We start from the raw sequence: 19,161 nt of genomic DNA, 5'->3' as shown, positions 1-19,161 counted from the left end.
CAGTCGCAAGGTGGCATTACGACCGTGTTTAGTTCTAAATTTTTTCTTCAAACTTTCAACTTTTTCATCACATCAAAACTTTCCTACATACATAAACTTTCAACTTTTCCGTTACATTGTTCTAATTTCAACCAAACTTCTAATTTTAGTGTGAACTAAACACACCCCAAATCCAACAACAAGACATGCAATTCAAGAATTCAATCTGGCAAGTCCCAGATAAGAACAAACGCACAACAAGCTTTCGTATTTTCAGCACCTTGTATGAATTCTGCCGATTGCTGGCACAGATTTCCAACATTCTCAGCACCTAAATGAATTCCGGCAAACTTGCAACAAGCCCGAATAGTAAAAGACAACAGTACAGTGAAAATGCATTACTACTATATAGTCATAATTGACCAATGTATCTATCATGAATATAGCTCTCGCATCATATCCTGATGAAGTCCTGTTCTCAGCAGGCTAAATCAAAACAAGAAATTAAGATTAACATCTCAACATGACAGTTACAGTGTACCGGCTCATCAAAACACCGGCGAAAATGAATCACTTTTGGTCAAACTTTAATTCTACAAACGCACACATTATGGAATAAGTTTTTGCTCTTTTTTCCATTATTCAAAATTGCGGTGTGTAAATTCATTGGCCCAATGTAAAGCCAGCCCCATGGCCTTACGCAGTGGCCAGCTTCATCTCTTCTTGGTCCTCGAGATTTAGAACATGGAGCAGCTTTGGCCAAGACTCAGGGATTCCTCCAGGCAAATCAAATTCTAAAAGCTTCCCCTGTTGCCGGTAGAAACCCTCAACAGGTTGGCTCTGTAAAGTTCAGAAAAATGACAAGCGTAATTATACAACTCTACAAACTGTGAAAGCAAATCATTACAACAATACCCCTACTGAGCAAATCAACATGGTGCAGGATTTATATCTTCCAAGAACCACGTTAAATACCTAAAAGATAAGAGATAAGATGATCTTAAGACTATGCAGCCTTTTGTATATACAACCGTTGCCACAGTTTTGCACATCTACAACATTGCATTTAAATCTAACAAAAAGGAACCATTTTGAATAGAATTTGGAAGTAGGAACCATTTTGAACAAAAACTGGAAGTAGGAACCATTTTGAACAGAAATTAGAATTCATGAAAAGTAGGGCAACATACCATGTCATTATATATCTGAAGACGATTTCTCACGACCTCTTCGGTATCATCAGCTCTGGTGATAAGCTTTGACATACAGTTATTTGGGGGCAATAGTGGTGCCATGTAGATTGGTGGCAGCCCATTTTCACCCTTCACATCAATGCAGGCCAAATTGAAGTTCTTTCCACATTGGCCACAAATACGTCTGCCAAGGCACTTCTCAACTAGGACATCCTCTCTCAACTTTAGATTGACCACCATATCAATGTCAGTAACTCCATCAAGAATTTCCTGACAAAGGTGGGAATACATAAACCATTAGGGTGGACCATAATCAGGTGGAAGCATCAAAGAAGGATCTGATTACAGCATTTTGCTTAAAATATCATTATCACCAATTAATATATTGCATGCAATATTACAATAACGCAGAAAAACTGGGAAAGCTATTTAAATTCCAATAGAAAAAGTAACACCAGAAAAAAATGCTTCTTTTATAGGAGCAGACAGTGAAGTATCAACAGAAAAGTATCAACCAAGCTAAGCAGTAACTGCTAATGTGATCATGCCTCAACATATAGATTCTTTTAAATACTTGCAGCACACTTTTAACTGACATAAGAGTCCCACTGAATTATTTGAACTATATCATATCACACTACTAACTGCACAGTCAAGTCGAGGAGAAAACAATCAGAGAATAAAGATTAATCAAAACATCAAGATGATTAAGACTTGACTTCTGACATGCAAAAAATCCTCACCGCTTGTTTTACAGTACGTGGAAAACCATCCAGAATAAATCCCGATTCCCCCTGCTCTTCTCCTTTCTTAAGACGTTTAGATAACAGATTGATGATAATTTCATCAGAAACTAATTTCCCCTGATTAACAATTTCAGCAAGCTGCAAAAAGGATAAAAAGCTATATCATTTAGTACACCTGTCAGGATACAAAAGCAGGGAAAAAAAAAGGCAAAATGTGAACGTCACTATGTCAAGATATAAAAGCGAATAAGGGGCCCCTAGCTACATATCGATGAGACCATGAGATAGGCAGCCACATGCATGTTTGCCATCAATTAAAAATTAACGACACATTAATGATCAGCAAATGGCATCTTACAAAGAGGTTAGTAAACGGCTTAGCTGAACTAAGCAGAAGCATTTGCATTAAAATATCTCACTCTTTCAGTCCACTCACCAATGGAGGTAACAGTAGAAGTTTCTTTAATAAACAGTTGCACTTTTCCTTTCAGAATTCAGAGTAAATTTTACACGGCAACATGTACAATTGGCAGAAGTTTATTCTGCTCAGAAACTTCAAGTCAGCACCATGCTAGAAATTTAAGATATAACATCAATTAACTACATCCTTTCTACATCACTAACCAGACATAGCATCTTTCGGCGCCTGTACACGAATTTTGTAGTAATCTCCTAGCTGATTGAAGTTTCACTATCAAACTATGTGAATTTAATTTGCGAGTCAAATCAACACCACAGCCCTATAAAGCCCACAAAACCCAACATTTCCATCAAATTATGAGCTCAAATCTGCGATTCAAGCATATTGGATTGCATTATCGCACTGAAATGTTAAGCTCTAGCCTACTCAAGTTCAAGCAGTAAGGCAGTGTTCACAACAAATTTCACAACATCTCAGTGTTGAGAACTTGTCATCTCGATCTGCTAAAATGTAGTAAATCGTCCAACTCATAAACTGGATCCCACAAAATCAATTCCACCCAATTCAAAGCTTAAACTAAATTTTGCGTGAACCACTTGTAATGAATAAGACCACCTACAATTCAGACAGATCTCGACTGATCCTCGATCTATACGAGCCAAAAATTCCCCCATATCCCCAATTAAAAACTGATAACGCAGCTCACCGATCCACTCGAACGAAAAAACCAAATCCAGATCAGTGACTTGCAGGATGGTCTGATCCGGGCTGAAAAGCGATGGACGGAGGGCCTAACCTGCACAGATAGGGGGCCGGAGGAAGCGAGCTCGTCGCGGACGAGATCCCCGGTGGCGATGTGGGGCACGCCGAGGAGGCGGGAGAGGCGGCTGGCATAAGTCCCCTTGCCCACGCCGGGGCACCCGAGGAACACCCACTGCACGTTCCTCTCCTCCGCCACCCGCTGCCTCGCCCTCCCCGCCGCCGCCGCGAACGGGAACGCCGCGGCCGCAGGCGTCTGCTCCGGCGCCACCGCCGTGGACATGCGCCTCCTCGCCGCCGCCGCCGCCGCCGCCGCGCCACCGGAGGCGGACGCCCGCAGGAGTCGCTGCACGGCCGCCATGGCAGTGGATGCGGGGTTTTAGGGTTTGGTCTCCCTGACTGTTTCTCCTATTTGTAGGAGCTCCCAGATGCGACGACGACGACGACGACGCCGGCGGCTTGGAGAAGAAGGCGCCCGAGGCGAGGTGAGGCGTGGACCCGGTCCATACTGAACCCAATCCCGGTCCCACCTGTCTGTGTGCAACTTCCTGTGGAACGGGTTCACGCTGAGCCGGCTCGTGGCGATGCGGACGCCGGGGCCCACGACTCGCCGTACGGTGCGTGGTCCCACACGTCAGTCACCGTGGGGGTCCGACCGATCCGCATCTCTCGTGCTCGTTCCGAAGCGGGTGCGGGGGAATATTCCACCGCTCGGTGGACCACGCTTTCTTTGGGTTCACGTGGGCGCGTGGCCTTTGCGTCTAGTGCACACTCCGCCTTGCCGGTCCACACGCCGCTGCGGAGTCCGAAGCGAAAGCCCACCAAAAAGAGTAAGGCCCACGCAACGAAGGCCCAACCCTGTGGCCGCAATAGCAATCCTTCTCGAGCACGGCCAGCTCTCGTTTAGTACCACCTCGACAAATCGACGCGATGGGGGTGGGAGCGCTTGCTATATAATAGGCTGGTGGTGCCTCGTTGCAACATACTTACCTGGACGGGGTCGACGGCCGATCAAGAAGGGCCGTGGCCTAGATCAATGGCTCACATTGCACTTGGTGAGCGCGTTGGTTTACCATCTCCCCAAGTGGGAGAGTGGACGTCATAATTTGTGATAGAGGGGGTACGCGTTCGCGCGGCCCCTGTCAATTCCCTTAATTTAAATTTTGGTCCGTGTTTATTACGAACAATCCCTTGTTCACTCTATGAAGGTTAAATTATGTTGGACCTATTTGTTTACGAATAGGTCCATAACAAACCTTTGATGACTTTGGTGCATTTTGCATTGAGGTTGTTTTCGAGTTAAAATGAAGCCCGGCCCATTTTAACAAGAAATGCTTTAGCGTTAAGGGCCAGTCTTCAGCCCCCTCCAATACATACACGCACAACGCCGGGCTTCAGCACGTGTACGCATCATATGCAAGTCAGCAAGTGACACCGGGCAGCATCAATCGCTAGACAACACTTCAACCCAACGGGGGGTAAAAACACATACCCCATCGTGTGTGGTAAAACATCATCTCAGGTAGTAATAATTATTACTTCCGTTTTAAAATATTTGACACCACAACTATTTGTCTTATTAAACAAAATTATGAAACATGTAAAACTATGTAAAACTATATATGTATGTGAAAGTATATTTAACAATGAACGAAATGATATAAAAAAATAAGTAATTATTTAATTTTTGCTTAAAAAATTAACGGTGCAGTATTAATAGACTAGCTGTTAACTGTTGAGCACAATTTGCATCACCTTCTCAAGTAGTAGTATAATCTTAGAACAAGCAGAATGGGAGGATGGATGGATGGTGGATGCACAAAACGATCGAACTTAACACCACAAAAGCCAAAGTTCTCCAAGAGAAAACCACGCATAAGCCACACACTTTTATTCATTCATAGGGCAGCTAGGATCCGATCGATCGACACGATGACACATGCGCGAGGTGGCGGCACAAGCTGCTGCGCTAGCTGCTGGTTCATCGATCAGGGGCAGGGCTTGGTGCACATGCAGCGGCGGCGGACGCCGTGGCAGTAGCCGTCGGGGAAGCCCTCCGTGTTGCATACGCTGGCGCAGTTCGCCTTGCGGGCGCACGGGCCCTTGAACCGGTGGCTCTGCGACTCGCACGTCCGAGCCTCCGCCACCATCACCGGCCCGCCCATCTCACCTGCAATCGACCCAACCACGATCAAAAATGGTACTGAACTCTCACCTGAAAACCCAAGCCATAGGAGCAATCAAACGTACCAGTGGCTGCAAGCAGCAGCACCATGAGAAGCATGGCCGAGAACACCTTGCGTGAAGCCTCCATTTCTTCTTTCCCTTGGAACTAACCGTCAGATGGATCGATGGTGAGTCGACTGGAGCGTGTGACCCTCTCTTATATAGGCTCAAGAACACACTACTTTTTTTGTGGACAGAGGAATGGAAGAAGTGAAAGAAAGCATTTTGGAAAGCAGCTGCAAAGCACTGTGAGCATGTTCCACGTGGGGTCCATTTGGATTACATGCAAACATGCAAGAGTCGACAGTGCGGTTAGCAAGGTAAGTACGTGTAAAGACGATGGATGGATGGATCGATCCCCAGCTGCTTTATCACCGTATGTTGCTAAATGCTAACGTTCATCACGAGGAGTGTCTGTCTGTATCTAGCATCGAGTGTTCCAGATCGAGTTACAATGAGCTAACACGTCAGGTATGCTTCGCTTACTATGCTGTCTTGTCTGTACTGATGAATATGGAAAAACTAGCTTTTAATTTCCGGAAGAATTAATTATGCCGGCCAGGATAAAAGTCACAAAAATTATCTAAGTTAGCGGCGACATCTTCTTTATACATGCACTGGAAGATTTATTGAGATAACATGCGTATCTTGTGCTTTAATTAGTTGATGCTTTAATATAAAAAATGTTGCTGTTAACAAAGTTTACTCCCTCCATCTCATAATATATGAACATGGGATTGGGTGTGGATAAGCAGTATATGTAAAGCAGCATAAAAAGAACATGTTATTAGTGTCGGCGAATGCAATTTGTCCAAAAGTTACTACGGTGCTGAGATCCAAAGCACGATGAAGAATATGTGCGTGACTCAAATTGGAACCCCGAAAGCAAACGAAAGTGGAAATCGCAGATTTAAATAACGTATAAACCGGTGATCACCGGCGATTTCCATGTCAACTTTCAGAAACCGTCAGGCCCATTGATTTGATCCCTCTTCACTTATTTGTCCTGTCTTTCCACTGTCTTCTGCCTTCTGTTCACATCTCACATGCATGGCTTGTTCATCTTGAAACGGGATGAAATCTCACAGTTGAAGAGAACATAAGTTTTTTTTTCAACACTACTGCTTGATAAAATGGTATTAGTATCAATGATCAACATCGTGTCAGTGCGATCTGTCTAAAACGGATTTGGCCGCTCACCCACTCGGCCACTCCAGTGCTCAGATTCGATATGTCTAAAGCTCCAAGGACGTGCCATGTGTCACGTCGTGACTCACATTGGATTCACAAAGCGAAACCATGTTTAAACCGGTCTTACGCCGATATGATCATCCAGTAACCTTAAAGCGTTTAAAGGCCTATTTCGCAGGGCTTCAGCTTCAGAAGAGATATAGCTATAACCTGAAGTGATCTGAAATATGATGCATTGATGCAGAGCAGTGGATCGAGATCAGAACGATCCACAACTGCACTCTAAAGTTAATTTTCTTCTCCCTCTCCTTTTCTTTTTTTCATGTGTTAATTTTCTTCTCCCTTTTTCTTTTTTTCATGTGAGATATAGCAAAATCGTTTTTTCATGAAATAAGTTCATCTGAGGTCCCTTAACTTGTTAACGAATCTAATTTTCGTCCTTCAACCGGAAAACCAGATATAACGGATCCCTCAACTATCAAAACCAGTGCAGATTAGATCCCTCGGCTGTTTTGAGGGCGGTTTTTGCTGACGTGGCGCTTACGTGGCTAATTTGACTCAGTCTTTATCCGACGTGGCAATGGCGTGGCGCTTACGTGGCAACTCGATCTGGAAAAATAATAAACCCCGTGAGACCCACATGTCAGTTTCACACAAATTAATAAAAAATGGTGGGACCCATGTGGTCCCCACATGTCATTCTCACCCCTCTTCTTCTTCCTCCTCTCTCCCCATTTCCCCTCTCTTCATCTCTCTCTCCTCTCTCCGGACACGATCGAGAGTCAGCGGTGCGCGGCGGCCAGCGGGAGAGGAGGGAGTGGCGCGCAGCCGCGGAGGCACGTCTCCAGCGGTTGTGGGCGGAAGAGGAAGGGGCAGCGGGAGGTGGCGGGAGGCGGCTTTGTCCTGAAGTACTAAGCAGGAGCAGAGGACACGACATGTCAGAGATCCATGCGAGCGTGGAGGAGAGGAGAGGGGGGGGGGGGGAGAAGGTGTGCATGCTTACGTCGCTGTCGAGGGCTACGGCGGCGGTGGCGCGGTGCCCTGGTCGGACGGCTTGATGGCGAGCAGCGTGTCGAGGAGGTCGAGCGCTGGCGGCGAGAAGTCCCTGAATGTTTTGGCGATCTTCCGCCGGTACGGCCGCTACGGCTTGAGTAGCGTCATGTCCGGCAGCTTCGCCTTCGCCCAATACTATTCCGACGGCGACCCGCACAGCTTGAAGATCTTCTGCAGTTGCTCGATCTGCGTCGATCAGCAATGGCAAATCAGATGCCGATCCATTTCATCCACGCATAATGATATCATGATACATAGATGGAGAGTTGAGAGGTTATACTACCTCCATATTTTAATGTATAACGCCGTTGACTTTTTATCCTATGTTTGACCATTCGACTTATTAAAAAAATTCATGTAATTATCATTTATTTTATTATGACTTAATTTGTCATCAAATGTTATTTAAGGATGACATAAATATTTTCATATTTGCACAAAAATTTTGAATAAAACGAATGGTCAAACGTTGGTCGAAAAGTCAACGACGTACTCGCTCCGTATTTTAATGTATGATACCGTTGACTTTTCGACCAACATTTGACCATTCGTTTTATTCAAAAATTTTATACAAATATGAAAATATTTATGTCATGCTTAAAAGAATATGTGATGACAAATCAAGTCATAATAAAATAAATAATAATTTACATATTTTTTTAATAAGACGAATGATCAAACGTTGGACAAAAAGTTAACGGCGTCATATATTAAAATATAGATGTAGTATTTATTTACCTTGGTTTGGCTGGGCAAGATGGGCTTGCCGGCGAGAAGCTCGGCGAGGATGCAGGCATGCAGCTGGTGCTCCAGAGGTCAACGACGACGCCGTACTCGGACGCGTCGAGGAGGAGCTCCGGTGGGTGGTACCAGAGCGTGACGACGCGGCTGGTGAGCGGCTGCGGCCTGGCGGCGTCGAAGAAGGTGGCGATGTCGAAATTGGCGATCTTGAGCATGCCCGTCGCCGTCGATGAGCGGGTTGGCGCCCTTGATGTCCCGATGCAGCACGCCCTGTTCATGGCAGTTGCGGAGCCCGACGAAGATCTGCGCCCTGAAGCACTTGACCTGCGGCTCCGTGAAGTGCAGCCCCGGCGTGGCGGCGAGGTCGGTGAGGTTGTGGTCCATGTACTCGAAGACGAGGTAGAAGGGTGAGAATGACATGCGGGGCCCACGTGGGCCCCACCATTTTTATTAATTTCTGTGAAACTGATATGTGGGTCCTATGGGGTTTATTATTTTTCTTGATTGAATTGCCACGTAATCGCCACGTCAAGACCGAGTCAAATTAGCCACGTAAGCACCACGTCAGCTAAAACCGCTCTCAAAACCGCTGAGGGACCTAATCTGCACCTTCAACTTTTGATAGTTGAAGGACCTGTTGTGTCTGGTTTTTCGGTTGAGGGAAGAAAATCGGATTCGTTGACAAGTTAAGGGACCTTAGATGAACTTATTCCTTTTTTCATCAACTCGACCCAGCAAAGAAAACTCGTCGGTTCCGGCTGAAGCGTGAGTCCCAATTCCAATGGGCCGAGGAGCGGAAGACCCACACATACATGAAGCCCAACTCAACCATATGCATGCAGTTGATAGTCATCTCGAAACGAAAATTGAGGGTGCATTTAATTATTCGTCACTTTTAAAATGTGATAATTAAGAATTTGTCATCCACAGTGTATGATATGTGAACCCTCATATATCTATTACATGTGTATCTAGTGGCAATTTTTTAATTATCACATGTGAGTGACAAATAGTTAGTTAAATATCTCAAAATTGTGACCAACATCACATGGCACGTACGCTTCTTGACGAACACAGCGGTTTGGTCTTGGTCTTGCCTCTGATTGTCGCATCAAAAGCTTGTCACGATGTTACAGCTTTCAACTTCTCCTATGCTCTCGCTGACCTTGCAAAATTCACGAAATTTCAACAGAATTGCGACGCGGTACGAAAACCGATCGACTGGCTGGTGGCCGGATACCAGCGTCGCTACCACGAAAGCGAGAGCCCCAGTAGTGTGTCGTCCAATGCGATATTGCGATGCATAAACAGAGGCAACTTCTTGTCCTTGACTCCTTGTGGAGATATTCTTTTGCAGGGCTCGATCTGCACTTGGGTCGTCTACTCGTCTCCACAAACTTGCGTCGTTCTCTCAGAGCTTTCCCTGCATCGATCGATCGCCATAAGTTATAGAGGTTGTTCAGTTTAATTTAGGGGTTATATCTTACTAAAATTTGATAGTGTTTGTATGGGAAGAAACTTCTATAAATACTAAATTTTGATAGAGTGGTAATGACAAAGTATGTTCAGTTTGTTACCCTATTAAAATTTAAGAAAACATAAAATGAACCGTTGGAAGTGATAGCAAAATGAACCGAGTCTTTTTTTTTTTCGGTTCTTGGTTTTCATTGTTTGGCATGTTTGACAGGGAAGTTGGAAACATTCGTTCTGGTTTCCAGGAATGCCGCATTGATTATTCTTTAGTCGTTCCGTGTGAAAAAAATGTTGGAGAATTTTCACTCTTACTCGCTCGTTGATGACGAATTGACAATTCGTACGTAGGTGCTTGCTTTGTGAGTGACGGAGAGTGTATAACGTGTTTAGCTCACGCAATTGGTGAGGTGTTCCATGGTGGTCGCCATCATCGTGTAAAGCGCATTACAGGTGCAAAGATTTTCGGAATGAGAATCACGACAGGGAATTATTTCAGCAGGGATTAATTCACCGAGTTTATAGGGCTACTAGTTTGTTTGGTAGCCCGAAAAGAGGAAAAAAAAACATCCAGCAAAGACTATTTTTATCATGATTTAGCAAACATTCAGCTCCCATCTTACATTATTTTATCATGGTATTGATCCACTCCAAAAACATGTCCTGCATATCTACTGTACCGAAATTTGACTATGCATTATTTTTAGCACTAAACTTTTTCTATAACAAAGATATAAGCCGAGAAAGGATAAACAAATCAAACCTTTCCGGGGCAATGCTTTTTATAGTTCTAGTCTTAGCACTAGTAGCGAGTTAGAAACTGAGGCTGACATATATAGTAATGAAAAAAACACCTTAATTAATTTGAAATTAAAATTTAAGATTTAAGTTTTGGTTGCAGCTTATGGTCCTATTATGGGGAATCTTACATTATTTTATAATGGTATTGATCCACGTCAAAAACATGTCCTGCATATCTACTGTACCGAAATTTGACAATGCATTAGTTTTAGCACTAAACTTTTTCTAGAACAAAGATATAAGCCGAGAAAGGATAAACAAATCAAACCTTTCCGGGGCAATGCTTTTTATAGTTATAGTCTTAGCACTTAGCGGTTTAGAAACTGAGGCTGAAATATATAGTAATGAAAAAAACACCTAAATTATTTTGGAATTAAAATTTAAGATTTAAGTTTTGGTTGCAGCTTATGGTCCTATTATGGCGAATTCGAGATTATGAGGAAAACTGTTTTTTCCTAGTTCTTAAAATACGGTAAAATTTTAGTTCTGAAAATACGGTGAAATTTCAGCCAAAGTAGCCTTTACTTTATACAACATCAACTGAAAAATTAGATGCCATTATTTTACGATGAAATCGACTAGAAAAGAAAGATTTCTTAGTTACATTTTCATGCATTTTCATGCTCGTTTCATGTAAAAAGGTTAATCAAAAGTGATATGGTTGAAGAGACAAGATCTTAAAAGTTGATTCCACTATTGCTGGACTAATAAGGTAGTGCACTAGTGCTAATGGCCACATATACCATATCTTAATTAGGTCAGGAGGGGCGGATCGAGCACGGGGGCGGCGGGGTCTCGAGGCCCCACTACTGCCGTAAAGACTATGAGAGCCCCCACGAAGACCTCACTAAATTTTTTTTAGTATATGTAGATGGTAGGGGGGACTGTAACTCTATCTAGTTTACTCAGACCCTACTTCTATTTCTTTCTGGATCCGCCACTCAGGATGTCACATCCAACCTCCCTATATGTGCTATGAATTTATAAGATTTTGCCATTGGTTTTCCTTCGAACGGGGCAAATCCGTTCTTTTACTCATTTGGAGCGAAGGGAGCAAAGAACAACCTGCACATGTGCACTGAAGTGGAAAAACAACTTAATTCATGGGAGCTTGAGAAGAACAACTTCCTCCACATTTCAACACTGTTATTTTACAATGTACACAAGTGCGAAATCTGAACAAACAAAAAAGGAGGTTAAAAAAAAGTACACCGGAGTGGTCACTGCCCAGCAATACACCAAGTTCGCTCTTACACCTGGACAGACCAAAACTCTTCCAAACACACGCCATGCTTATTTTTTGTAAATTTTTGGCAGGCGTAGTGCCAAATTCCTACGTGCAAAAGGTGATATCACCGGTTCACCGATAAAGATTGGTGACATTTTGGTGATTGCCCTAAAGCCTTGACACGGCCATGACATGCGCCACCGGGTGCTCGCCGCGGCGGCCGCCGACCGTCGTCGTCGTCGTCTTCACCTTCGTCTTCTGCGCCGGCACGGCCGCCGGCGCCAGCTTCTTGGCCGCCTCCCGGAGCAAGTTCTTCTCGACCTTGCCGTTGCCGTTCCTCGGGATGGCGTCGTAGACGACCACCTTCTTGGGCACCATGAACCGCGCCATGTGCTTGCGGCAGAACGCGACGACGTCGTCCTCGCACACCCCGGCCGCCTTGTCCCTCGCCACGACGAACGCGCACGGCGTCTCGCCCCAGTGCGGGTGCGGCATGGCGACCACCGCCGCGTCGGCGACGGCGGGGTGCTGGAACAGCACCTCCTCCACCTCCTTGCTGCAGATGTTCTCGCCGCCGCTGATGATCACGTCCTTGGACCTGTCCTTGATCTCGATGTAGCCGTCGGCGTGCACGACGCCGACGTCGCCGGTCAGGAACCACTCGCCCTTGAAGGCGTCGCTGTTCGCCTCCGGGTTGTTGAGGTAGCCCTTCATGATGCTGCTGCCGCGGAGCACGATCTCGCCGACGGTCTTGCCGTCGCGCGGCACTCTCGCCATCGTCTTGGCGTCCTTGACGTCGGCGTCGGCGAGGGACAGGACGCTGACGCCCTGCCGGGACTTGAGCCGCGCGCGCTCCGGCAGCGGCAGGCGGTCCCACTGCGCGCGCCACTCGCACGCCAGCGCCGGGCCGGTGGCCTCGGTGAGCCCGTACGCGTGCGTCACGCGGAAGCCGATCCGCTCGACGCGCTCGAGGAGGGCGGCCGGCGGTGGCGCCCCGCCGGTGAGCACGTGGACCGGGGCCGCGAGCTGCTTCGCCGCCGCCTCGCCGCCCTCGAGCAGGATGTTGAACACCACCGGCGCGCAGCACAGGTGGGTGACGCCGTGGCGCGCGATGGCGCGGTAGATGTCCGCGGCGCGCGCGTCGCGGATGCAGACGTTGACGCCGCCGCGCGCTGCCATGCCCCAGGTGAAGGTCCACCCGTTGCAGTGGAACATGGGCAGCGTCCACAGGTACACCGGCTCGTCGCCGACGACCCACGACATGAGCAAGCTCATGGTGCTCAGGTACGCGCCGCGGTGGCTGTACACCACGCCCTTGGGCGCCGACGTGGTGCCCGACGTGTAGTTGAGCGTGACGGCGTCCCACTCGTCGGCGAGGCTGGGCAGCTCGGCGGCGGGGTCGCCACGGGCGACCAGCCCCTCGTACTCGAGCTCGCCGAGGCGGACGCCGGTGGGCACGTCAATGTCGTCGATGACGGCGACGAGCGGGACGTGCCTCCCCTCGTCGGCGACGATCTGGAGCGCGTCGCTGGCGAGGCGCACGTACTGGTAGTCGACGAAGAACACCTTGGCCTCGGAGTGCCGCAGGATGCCCGCCACCGCCCTCGCGTCGAGCCGCGTGTTGATGGTGTTGAGCACCGCCCCGGCCATCGGCACCGCGAAGTGCATCTCGTACATTGCCGGCACGTTCGGCGCCAAAACCGACACCTACACACACAACACACAGATTCCAAACAATCACACACGTGTTTGACACGCAAGAAACGAAACCAACTTCCGGCTACGAATCTGAACTTACGCTATGTATGTTCATATTCGTAGCTAGGATTCGATCTACTTACGACGTCGTGGTTGCGGACGCCGAGGGAGAGGAGGGAGGAGGCGAGGCGGCGGCAGCGGGCGTAGGTCTGGCTCCAGGTGAAGCGGACGCGGCCGTAGATGACGGAGGTGCGGTCGCCGTAGACGGCATTGGCGCGCGGCAGGAACCCCACAGGGCTCAGTGGCACGTAGTTCGCCGGGCGCTTGGGAAGCTGCTCCATCACAAAACTCTCTGTCACGACGCTCTACACACGTAGATGGATGTGATTGATCCTAACAAAGCTAGTGGCAGCTGCAATTAAGCAAAGCCAACAAGAGCTTGAAGGATTATGGATGATATGATCGAGGTGAGGCGATTCGGCGATTCGTGGATGGGGTTCATATAGGAGTTGGGGAGTGGTTTGCAACGTGATGTGCGTTCGATGTGTGTGTGTGTGGGGGGGGGGGGGGGGGGGGGGGGGAGTGGGGCCAACGAAACAGTGTGAGAGGTGTCAAAGAAAAGGAAATAAGTTGGGGTTGGGTCGGACAGGGGGTGTTGCAAGGAAAATGAAGTGAAAACACGGGGTTCTTGACCCAAAACCTGCTGGTTCGCTCGGCGATTTTCACACCGCGCACGGAACGGACGACCAGGCCGGAGTGAGTGACCAGATGCTGACTGCTGCTGCTGCTGCTGCTGCTTCTGCTTCTGCTTGCGAGACTAGCTGGCCTCCGGTTCGTCGTGGAGGATGAGGTGGTGGTGGGACCCGGTGACCACGCCCCATGGTATGAGTCGCAGTAGCAGCATTGTGGTGGCAATTGGGCATGTAGGCATGGCATGGATCAGGATCGTGAGGTAGACTGTGTGCTGCAGTAGACTTCTAGAATGCACGGCCGTTGGTTAATTAATTAATCTGTGATTATTTTTATCATGGTCTTTTACTGGTAGTACTACCTCCGTTCTAAATTAGTGGTCGCTTCGACTTTTTTACTTATAATATTTGACCATTCATCTTATTTAAAAAAATAACAAAAATATAAAAAATGATAAGTCATATTTTATGTACTTTTGATAATAAAGCAAATCACAAATGAAATAAATAATAATATCATAATTTTTTAAATAAGATAAAAGATTAAACGTTAAAAAAAATTAAAATGATGAGTATTCTGGGGCGGAGGTAGTAGTATTCTATCAGCAGTATTATTATGATCTTCATGGTGATTTCTAATGATACTAGTAGAATGGACGGTCGTTGGTTAGTCTTTGACTTAATGTCAATCACATTTGATAGTTGTGATCACCTTAAGATTACTGCGAGAATCTAGTCTGTTCTAAAAACACGAGCCCTTGCACCCAACATTGCTCCCACAGATCAACATGCTATTAACCTCTCGGTTTTGTCATCGTCCACGCCCATCGCTCTCCTCCATGTAGGTTGAGTAGCCTTGTCAATTGTTCAGGGTGCATATTCTTAGCCAAATCTCTCTCCCTCTGTGCCCTTCCTTCCACATCAGCACTTGATTGCCTAATTTAGACACTTGCATCTTCGTCCATATTAATTGGTGAGCAGTGGCGAAGCCACAATTTAGAGGCAGGGGTGTCATCTATGAGACGTGGGAACTCACTTACGGTTCAGTGAATAGTGATTTGTAACGTTTATGCATGGTCGGCAACTAGGCATCATGCATGTTACAACGATTAGCTACAAGAGAAAGCTAGCACCCGTAGATCATGATTCGCCAATTTATAGTTCAGTAATATTTTTAAAATATGAATAATTGAACGTTCCATGATTTTAATTGGTGTCTTGCAATCACTTATTAAATTATGAATCAGTTAGTTAAGTCATTCCAGAAATCGCAGCTGTCCTATATAGTTAGTTTCATTTGCAACTAATGATGTAATTAATGGCTAGATTATACGAGCTAATCACCCTTAAGAGAGGAGAGGGGAGGGGAGGGGAGGTCGCACAGGGGTTGGGGGGTGTTGACACTCCCTGGCCCCCACGATGGCTTCGCCACTGTTGGTGAGTACATCGTCCCTTTTTTTTCTCCTATTCCCATTGCCTCACTAGAGAATACTATACATGATTAGTATTATAAAATTTACTAAATGTGATATTACATTGTTTATATATTCATACATTACTGGACATGGTACTATTAGTTATTTAAGATTTGTGTATGCAATATTCGACATACAAACCAATTTCTTGTTAATAACATTGTAATTTTGAAGTCCATAATAAATTTAGCCTACTTATCTATAGTTCCAAAATTCAAAATTTGTAGTTGGGTTCTAAACTATTTATAGAATCGGTCGTGATTTTTTCATATACTTTTACTTAAAATATTCAAAATAACACTTACAAGGTTGTACAAGCAGGAGTCTTTCTTATGATCTAAACTATTATGATTTCATTAATTTGGTCATGTAGCAGATATATATATTTTCCTTGTATTAATATGAGGTTTCTTAAAAATGGCCTAGCTGAGATGGGCAGAGAGGAACAGAGAGATAATTAAATAGTTAATAGACTTCCTTGGGTCATGCTTTATAACATTGTTGTATTGGATATGATTGGACAATAAGATTTTCGATAAGAAATATTGACCTTACTAAGCTAGCAAAATTTCCTGGTGGCCAGCCATCGATCTAAGAATATGTCGAAAGTTGATTACGCTTTGCGAGGCCTGATCGTGCCCTTCCTTTTTTATTGGCTTTTAGGCAACACAAATGACCCAGGTCAAGTCAATTCGTTATGGTTTATCTGCTCTATACTACTCCTTCATACTTACTCCGTCCCAAACTAAATATACACTATGTTTAGATTTATCTTAAACATTATATTTTTTAAGGACGGAGGAAATAATGTTCAGGTGTATATATATAGCTAGACATAATTAAGATCTCTATTTTTTTTTAAACATAGAGGGTACCTAATTTTACAACATCCTGATTTATCAGAACTAATTAATCAATACCTAGCTATATGTTCGCTCTTCTTTCTCAGGGCCAAGAAACATATTCCTTACATATCAGAGTTGACGTATAAATGGACTAGTATATCTCTACTATTATAAAAATTGAAGGTGTTTTTATCAGTATTTTGATACGTCATCCGTGTATAAGTTGTTTTTTAAAGTTCGTTTGCTTTTGGAAATGCATATCTGTATTTGAGTCGGTTTTCAAGATCGTTTACTTTTGTTAATACATAAGTAATTATATAAGAAATCTGTTTAAAAAAACTCGCATGCTAACTTGAGACGATCGGACTCCTAACTGCAGCTCATGATTTTCTAAAAAAAAAATATATCCAAGCGAACTCTTACAGTGAATTTCATCTTAACTAAACCATATAACAATAATCACCCGTTGCAATGCACGGACATTTTTTCTAGTATAATAGTAGGTCTAAAAGAAAAGACTCACTCCGTTTCTGATTATAAGTCATTTTAACTTTAATAAAAATCAAATTATTTCAAGTTTCACAAAGTTTGTAAACAAATATAGTAATAATTACAACACCAAATTAGTTTCATTAAATCGATAATTAAATAAATTTGTATAATATATTTGTCTTGGGTTGAAAATATTGCTATTTTTTCTACAAACTGAATTAAAATTGAAGTAGTTTGACTTCGACCAAAGACAAAGCGACTTATAATCTAATAAAGCGGATGGAGTACCACGTTTTTCCTCTTGGAGATTAAGACCGTGTTTAGTTTCAAAGTTTTTCTTCAAACTTTCAACTTTTCTATCACATCAAAACTTTTCTACACACACAAACTTCTAACTTTTCGTCACATCGTTTCAATTTTAACCAAACTTCCAATTTTAGCGTGAATACAGCCTAACTAGAAGTTACTGTGCATGTATCCATGCCAGATTAACATATGAAGTATAAAGATTAAAGTATTTGTAAAATTAACTTCATTTTTTTTAGATAATGGAAATGTGTTACATCTCCGGCCTCTGCCCGTAGGCACACAGCCAAAAAATTCAGACGTGAACAGAAAAGTTAAAAAAGACGAGATGGGACAAACCCCCAACTTCTGCCGGTAATATGATCTACTAAAATAATTTTTTTTTCAAAATCACGTAGATTCTATCACGAAATTCTGTAGGTACTACGTCATCCAAAATGGAATAAAAGTTCCTTGGCTACTAATTCCAAGCGTGTAGCACCATTGCGCATAGTATCCTGTTGTTCCTGTGAAAGCATCATACACCAAGAGTGGAGCCAATTGGAACACATGAAGATAACCTGCATAATGTTAGGCATTTTTTTATGGTTAAAAACTATATCATCACGGCAACACCAAATTGACCAACATAAAGCACTAGCTCCAAACAAAATCATTTTTTTTTGGGTCTAGCCACTCCCCTTAGCCAGTCACTAAAAATATCTTTTGCATTGTGGGGAAAATTAACTTCATCATTATAACAAATAAAAATATGCTTTCGGACAAACTTAATCTGTGCAATTGAACAGAAATTCGGCTGGCTATTTTTAAAAAAAGAGAAGAAAAAACTCCGTACCACTCTAATTTAGTGTGAAGGCCTTGTTTAGTTGGTTCATTAAATAGCTAGACCGACTAGGACTAGCGCTTTTGTGGTCAAGTCCTCAGTCCAGACTCCATAAGGCCAAACATGCTACACGTGAAAGAATCTTACTCTAACGACCTGCCACTTATGCAGTTATGTTCCCTTGTGTCCTACCGGTGCAGCACATTTGCCGTTATGTACTTACTATGTACTAGTAGTACTACAAAAGGAGAGTTGGGTGGGTACAACATGCAAGCATAAGTGCATAACACATGATTTTTAAGTGTTGCTGTAAAAGATCATTTCAATATTTATGGTTTAAAAGAAACAAATTCGAATCCTATTGACATCTGTCATTTGATTTTATACAGCACGCCAGAAAAAATATGTACGGTACTGTGTGATTGTCACCAACATAACTCTTTATATGTAATTTTCTGCTTGAAATTAATAGCGTCCATTCTATGCAGAAAAGTAATGTCTTTAAAATATCAAATGTCACTGTGAGGTTATATTTTTTTAGTTTGAGTTATCAAATATCGCCCCATAACGTTAGTACATCTATATTACTAACATACTAGTACTACAAAAGGATAGTTGGGTACAACGTACAGGCATAATCACTTCGCGATGAAACTAAATATCTATATGAATGTGGATAATGTTGGAAAGTCTTACATTATAAAACGGAGAAAGTACTACTAGAGGACACAGTTTCTTCAGCTACAATCTGCTATTAGAGCATCTGCAGCGTTGGGTTCAATCGACGCGTGCGGCAAAAACATCGAACCTAACGCACTGTGAGATACAATTGTTATTTGTCTGAGAGAAAATCGACCTCAGTCAAGGAGTCGATTTAGCCGTTTAAAAAAATATTTCTTCATTTGTTTGTGTGAGGGAGGAAAGGTTACAGCTGATTCTAGGTGGGCCCGTAAATTGATGCTAGTGTTGTAGCATCGGAACCAAAATAAACTTTGCTTTCATGGATGGTTCTCGCTGAACTTAGT

General features: G+C 44.2%; 3 protein-coding genes, 1 long non-coding RNA gene and 1 other non-coding gene across 6 annotated transcripts; 1 reads left to right on the top strand and 4 right to left on the bottom strand.

Annotated features, from left to right (window-relative positions):
• Positions 1-346: 346 nt before the first annotated feature.
• LOC4331502 (probable adenylate kinase 1, chloroplastic) lies at positions 347-3,536 on the bottom strand. 2 transcript variants are annotated; one of them, NM_001417173.1, is made up of 4 exons: positions 3,136-3,533; positions 1,916-2,056; positions 1,170-1,442; positions 347-819 (listed from the first exon to the last, which is right to left on the bottom strand). In NM_001417173.1, the coding sequence occupies exons 1-4, from the start codon at positions 3,457-3,459 to the stop codon at positions 676-678; spliced, it is 882 nt and encodes a 293-aa protein (NP_001404102.1). In that variant the 5' UTR covers positions 3,460-3,533; the 3' UTR covers positions 347-675. The 2 variants fall into 2 exon arrangements, with proteins under 2 accessions (NP_001404102.1, XP_015627823.1); XM_015772337.3 differs by having other exon boundaries at positions 350-954; positions 3,136-3,536.
• A 544-nt stretch (positions 3,537-4,080) lies between these two features.
• LOC112938411 (U1 spliceosomal RNA) lies at positions 4,081-4,240 on the top strand. Its single transcript, XR_003241610.2, has one exon. It is a non-coding gene; the product is annotated as a U1 spliceosomal RNA (small nuclear RNA).
• A 593-nt stretch (positions 4,241-4,833) lies between these two features.
• LOC4331501 (defensin-like protein) lies at positions 4,834-5,461 on the bottom strand. The gene is made up of 2 exons (NM_001417171.1): positions 5,349-5,461; positions 4,834-5,268 (listed from the first exon to the last, which is right to left on the bottom strand). The coding sequence occupies exons 1-2, from the start codon at positions 5,410-5,412 to the stop codon at positions 5,087-5,089; spliced, it is 246 nt and encodes an 81-aa protein (NP_001404100.1). The 5' UTR covers positions 5,413-5,461; the 3' UTR covers positions 4,834-5,086.
• Positions 5,462-7,227: 1,766 nt separating this feature from the next.
• LOC136355785 (uncharacterized) lies at positions 7,228-8,709 on the bottom strand. Its single transcript, XR_010740164.1, has 3 exons — positions 8,307-8,709; positions 7,519-7,754; positions 7,228-7,426 (listed from the first exon to the last, which is right to left on the bottom strand). It is a non-coding gene; the product is annotated as an uncharacterized lncRNA (long non-coding RNA).
• A 2,982-nt stretch (positions 8,710-11,691) lies between these two features.
• LOC4331500 (trans-cinnamate:CoA ligase, peroxisomal) lies at positions 11,692-13,993 on the bottom strand. Its single transcript, XM_015773553.3, has 2 exons — positions 13,650-13,993; positions 11,692-13,515 (listed from the first exon to the last, which is right to left on the bottom strand). The coding sequence occupies exons 1-2, from the start codon at positions 13,845-13,847 to the stop codon at positions 11,977-11,979; spliced, it is 1,737 nt and encodes a 578-aa protein (XP_015629039.1). The 5' UTR covers positions 13,848-13,993; the 3' UTR covers positions 11,692-11,976.
• Positions 13,994-19,161: the final 5,168 nt, after the last annotated feature.

The sequence above is a fragment of the Oryza sativa genome, chromosome 3 (genome assembly GCF_034140825.1).
Source record: "Oryza sativa Japonica Group chromosome 3, ASM3414082v1".
Classification (NCBI taxonomy): Eukaryota; Viridiplantae; Streptophyta; class Magnoliopsida; order Poales; family Poaceae; genus Oryza; species Oryza sativa.
This window is presented reverse-complemented; position numbering and strand designations above follow the sequence as displayed.

Bases quoted from the DNA above. Each gene is read 5' to 3' on its own strand.
- LOC4331502 (NM_001417173.1), bottom strand. From the start codon at position 3,459: ATGGCGGCCGTGCAGCGACTCCTGCGGGCGTCCGCCTCCGGTGGCGCG. The intron at 2,057-3,135 runs GTTAGGCCCTCC...TCCTTTTTGCAG, and splicing joins CCGGCCCCCTATCTGTGCAG to CTTGCTGAAATTGTTAATCA. The intron at 820-1,169 runs GTATGTTGCCCT...TGAACTTTACAG, and splicing joins TTCAGATATATAATGACATG to AGCCAACCTGTTGAGGGTTT.
- LOC4331501 (NM_001417171.1), bottom strand. From the start codon at position 5,412: ATGGAGGCTTCACGCAAGGTGTTCTCGGCCATGCTTCTCATGGTGCTG. The intron at 5,269-5,348 runs GTACGTTTGATT...GGTCGATTGCAG, and splicing joins GCTGCTGCTTGCAGCCACTG to GTGAGATGGGCGGGCCGGTG.
- LOC4331500 (XM_015773553.3), bottom strand. From the start codon at position 13,847: ATGGAGCAGCTTCCCAAGCGCCCGGCGAACTACGTGCCACTGAGCCCT. The intron at 13,516-13,649 runs GTAAGTAGATCG...TTGTGTGTGTAG, and splicing joins GCGTCCGCAACCACGACGTC to GTGTCGGTTTTGGCGCCGAA.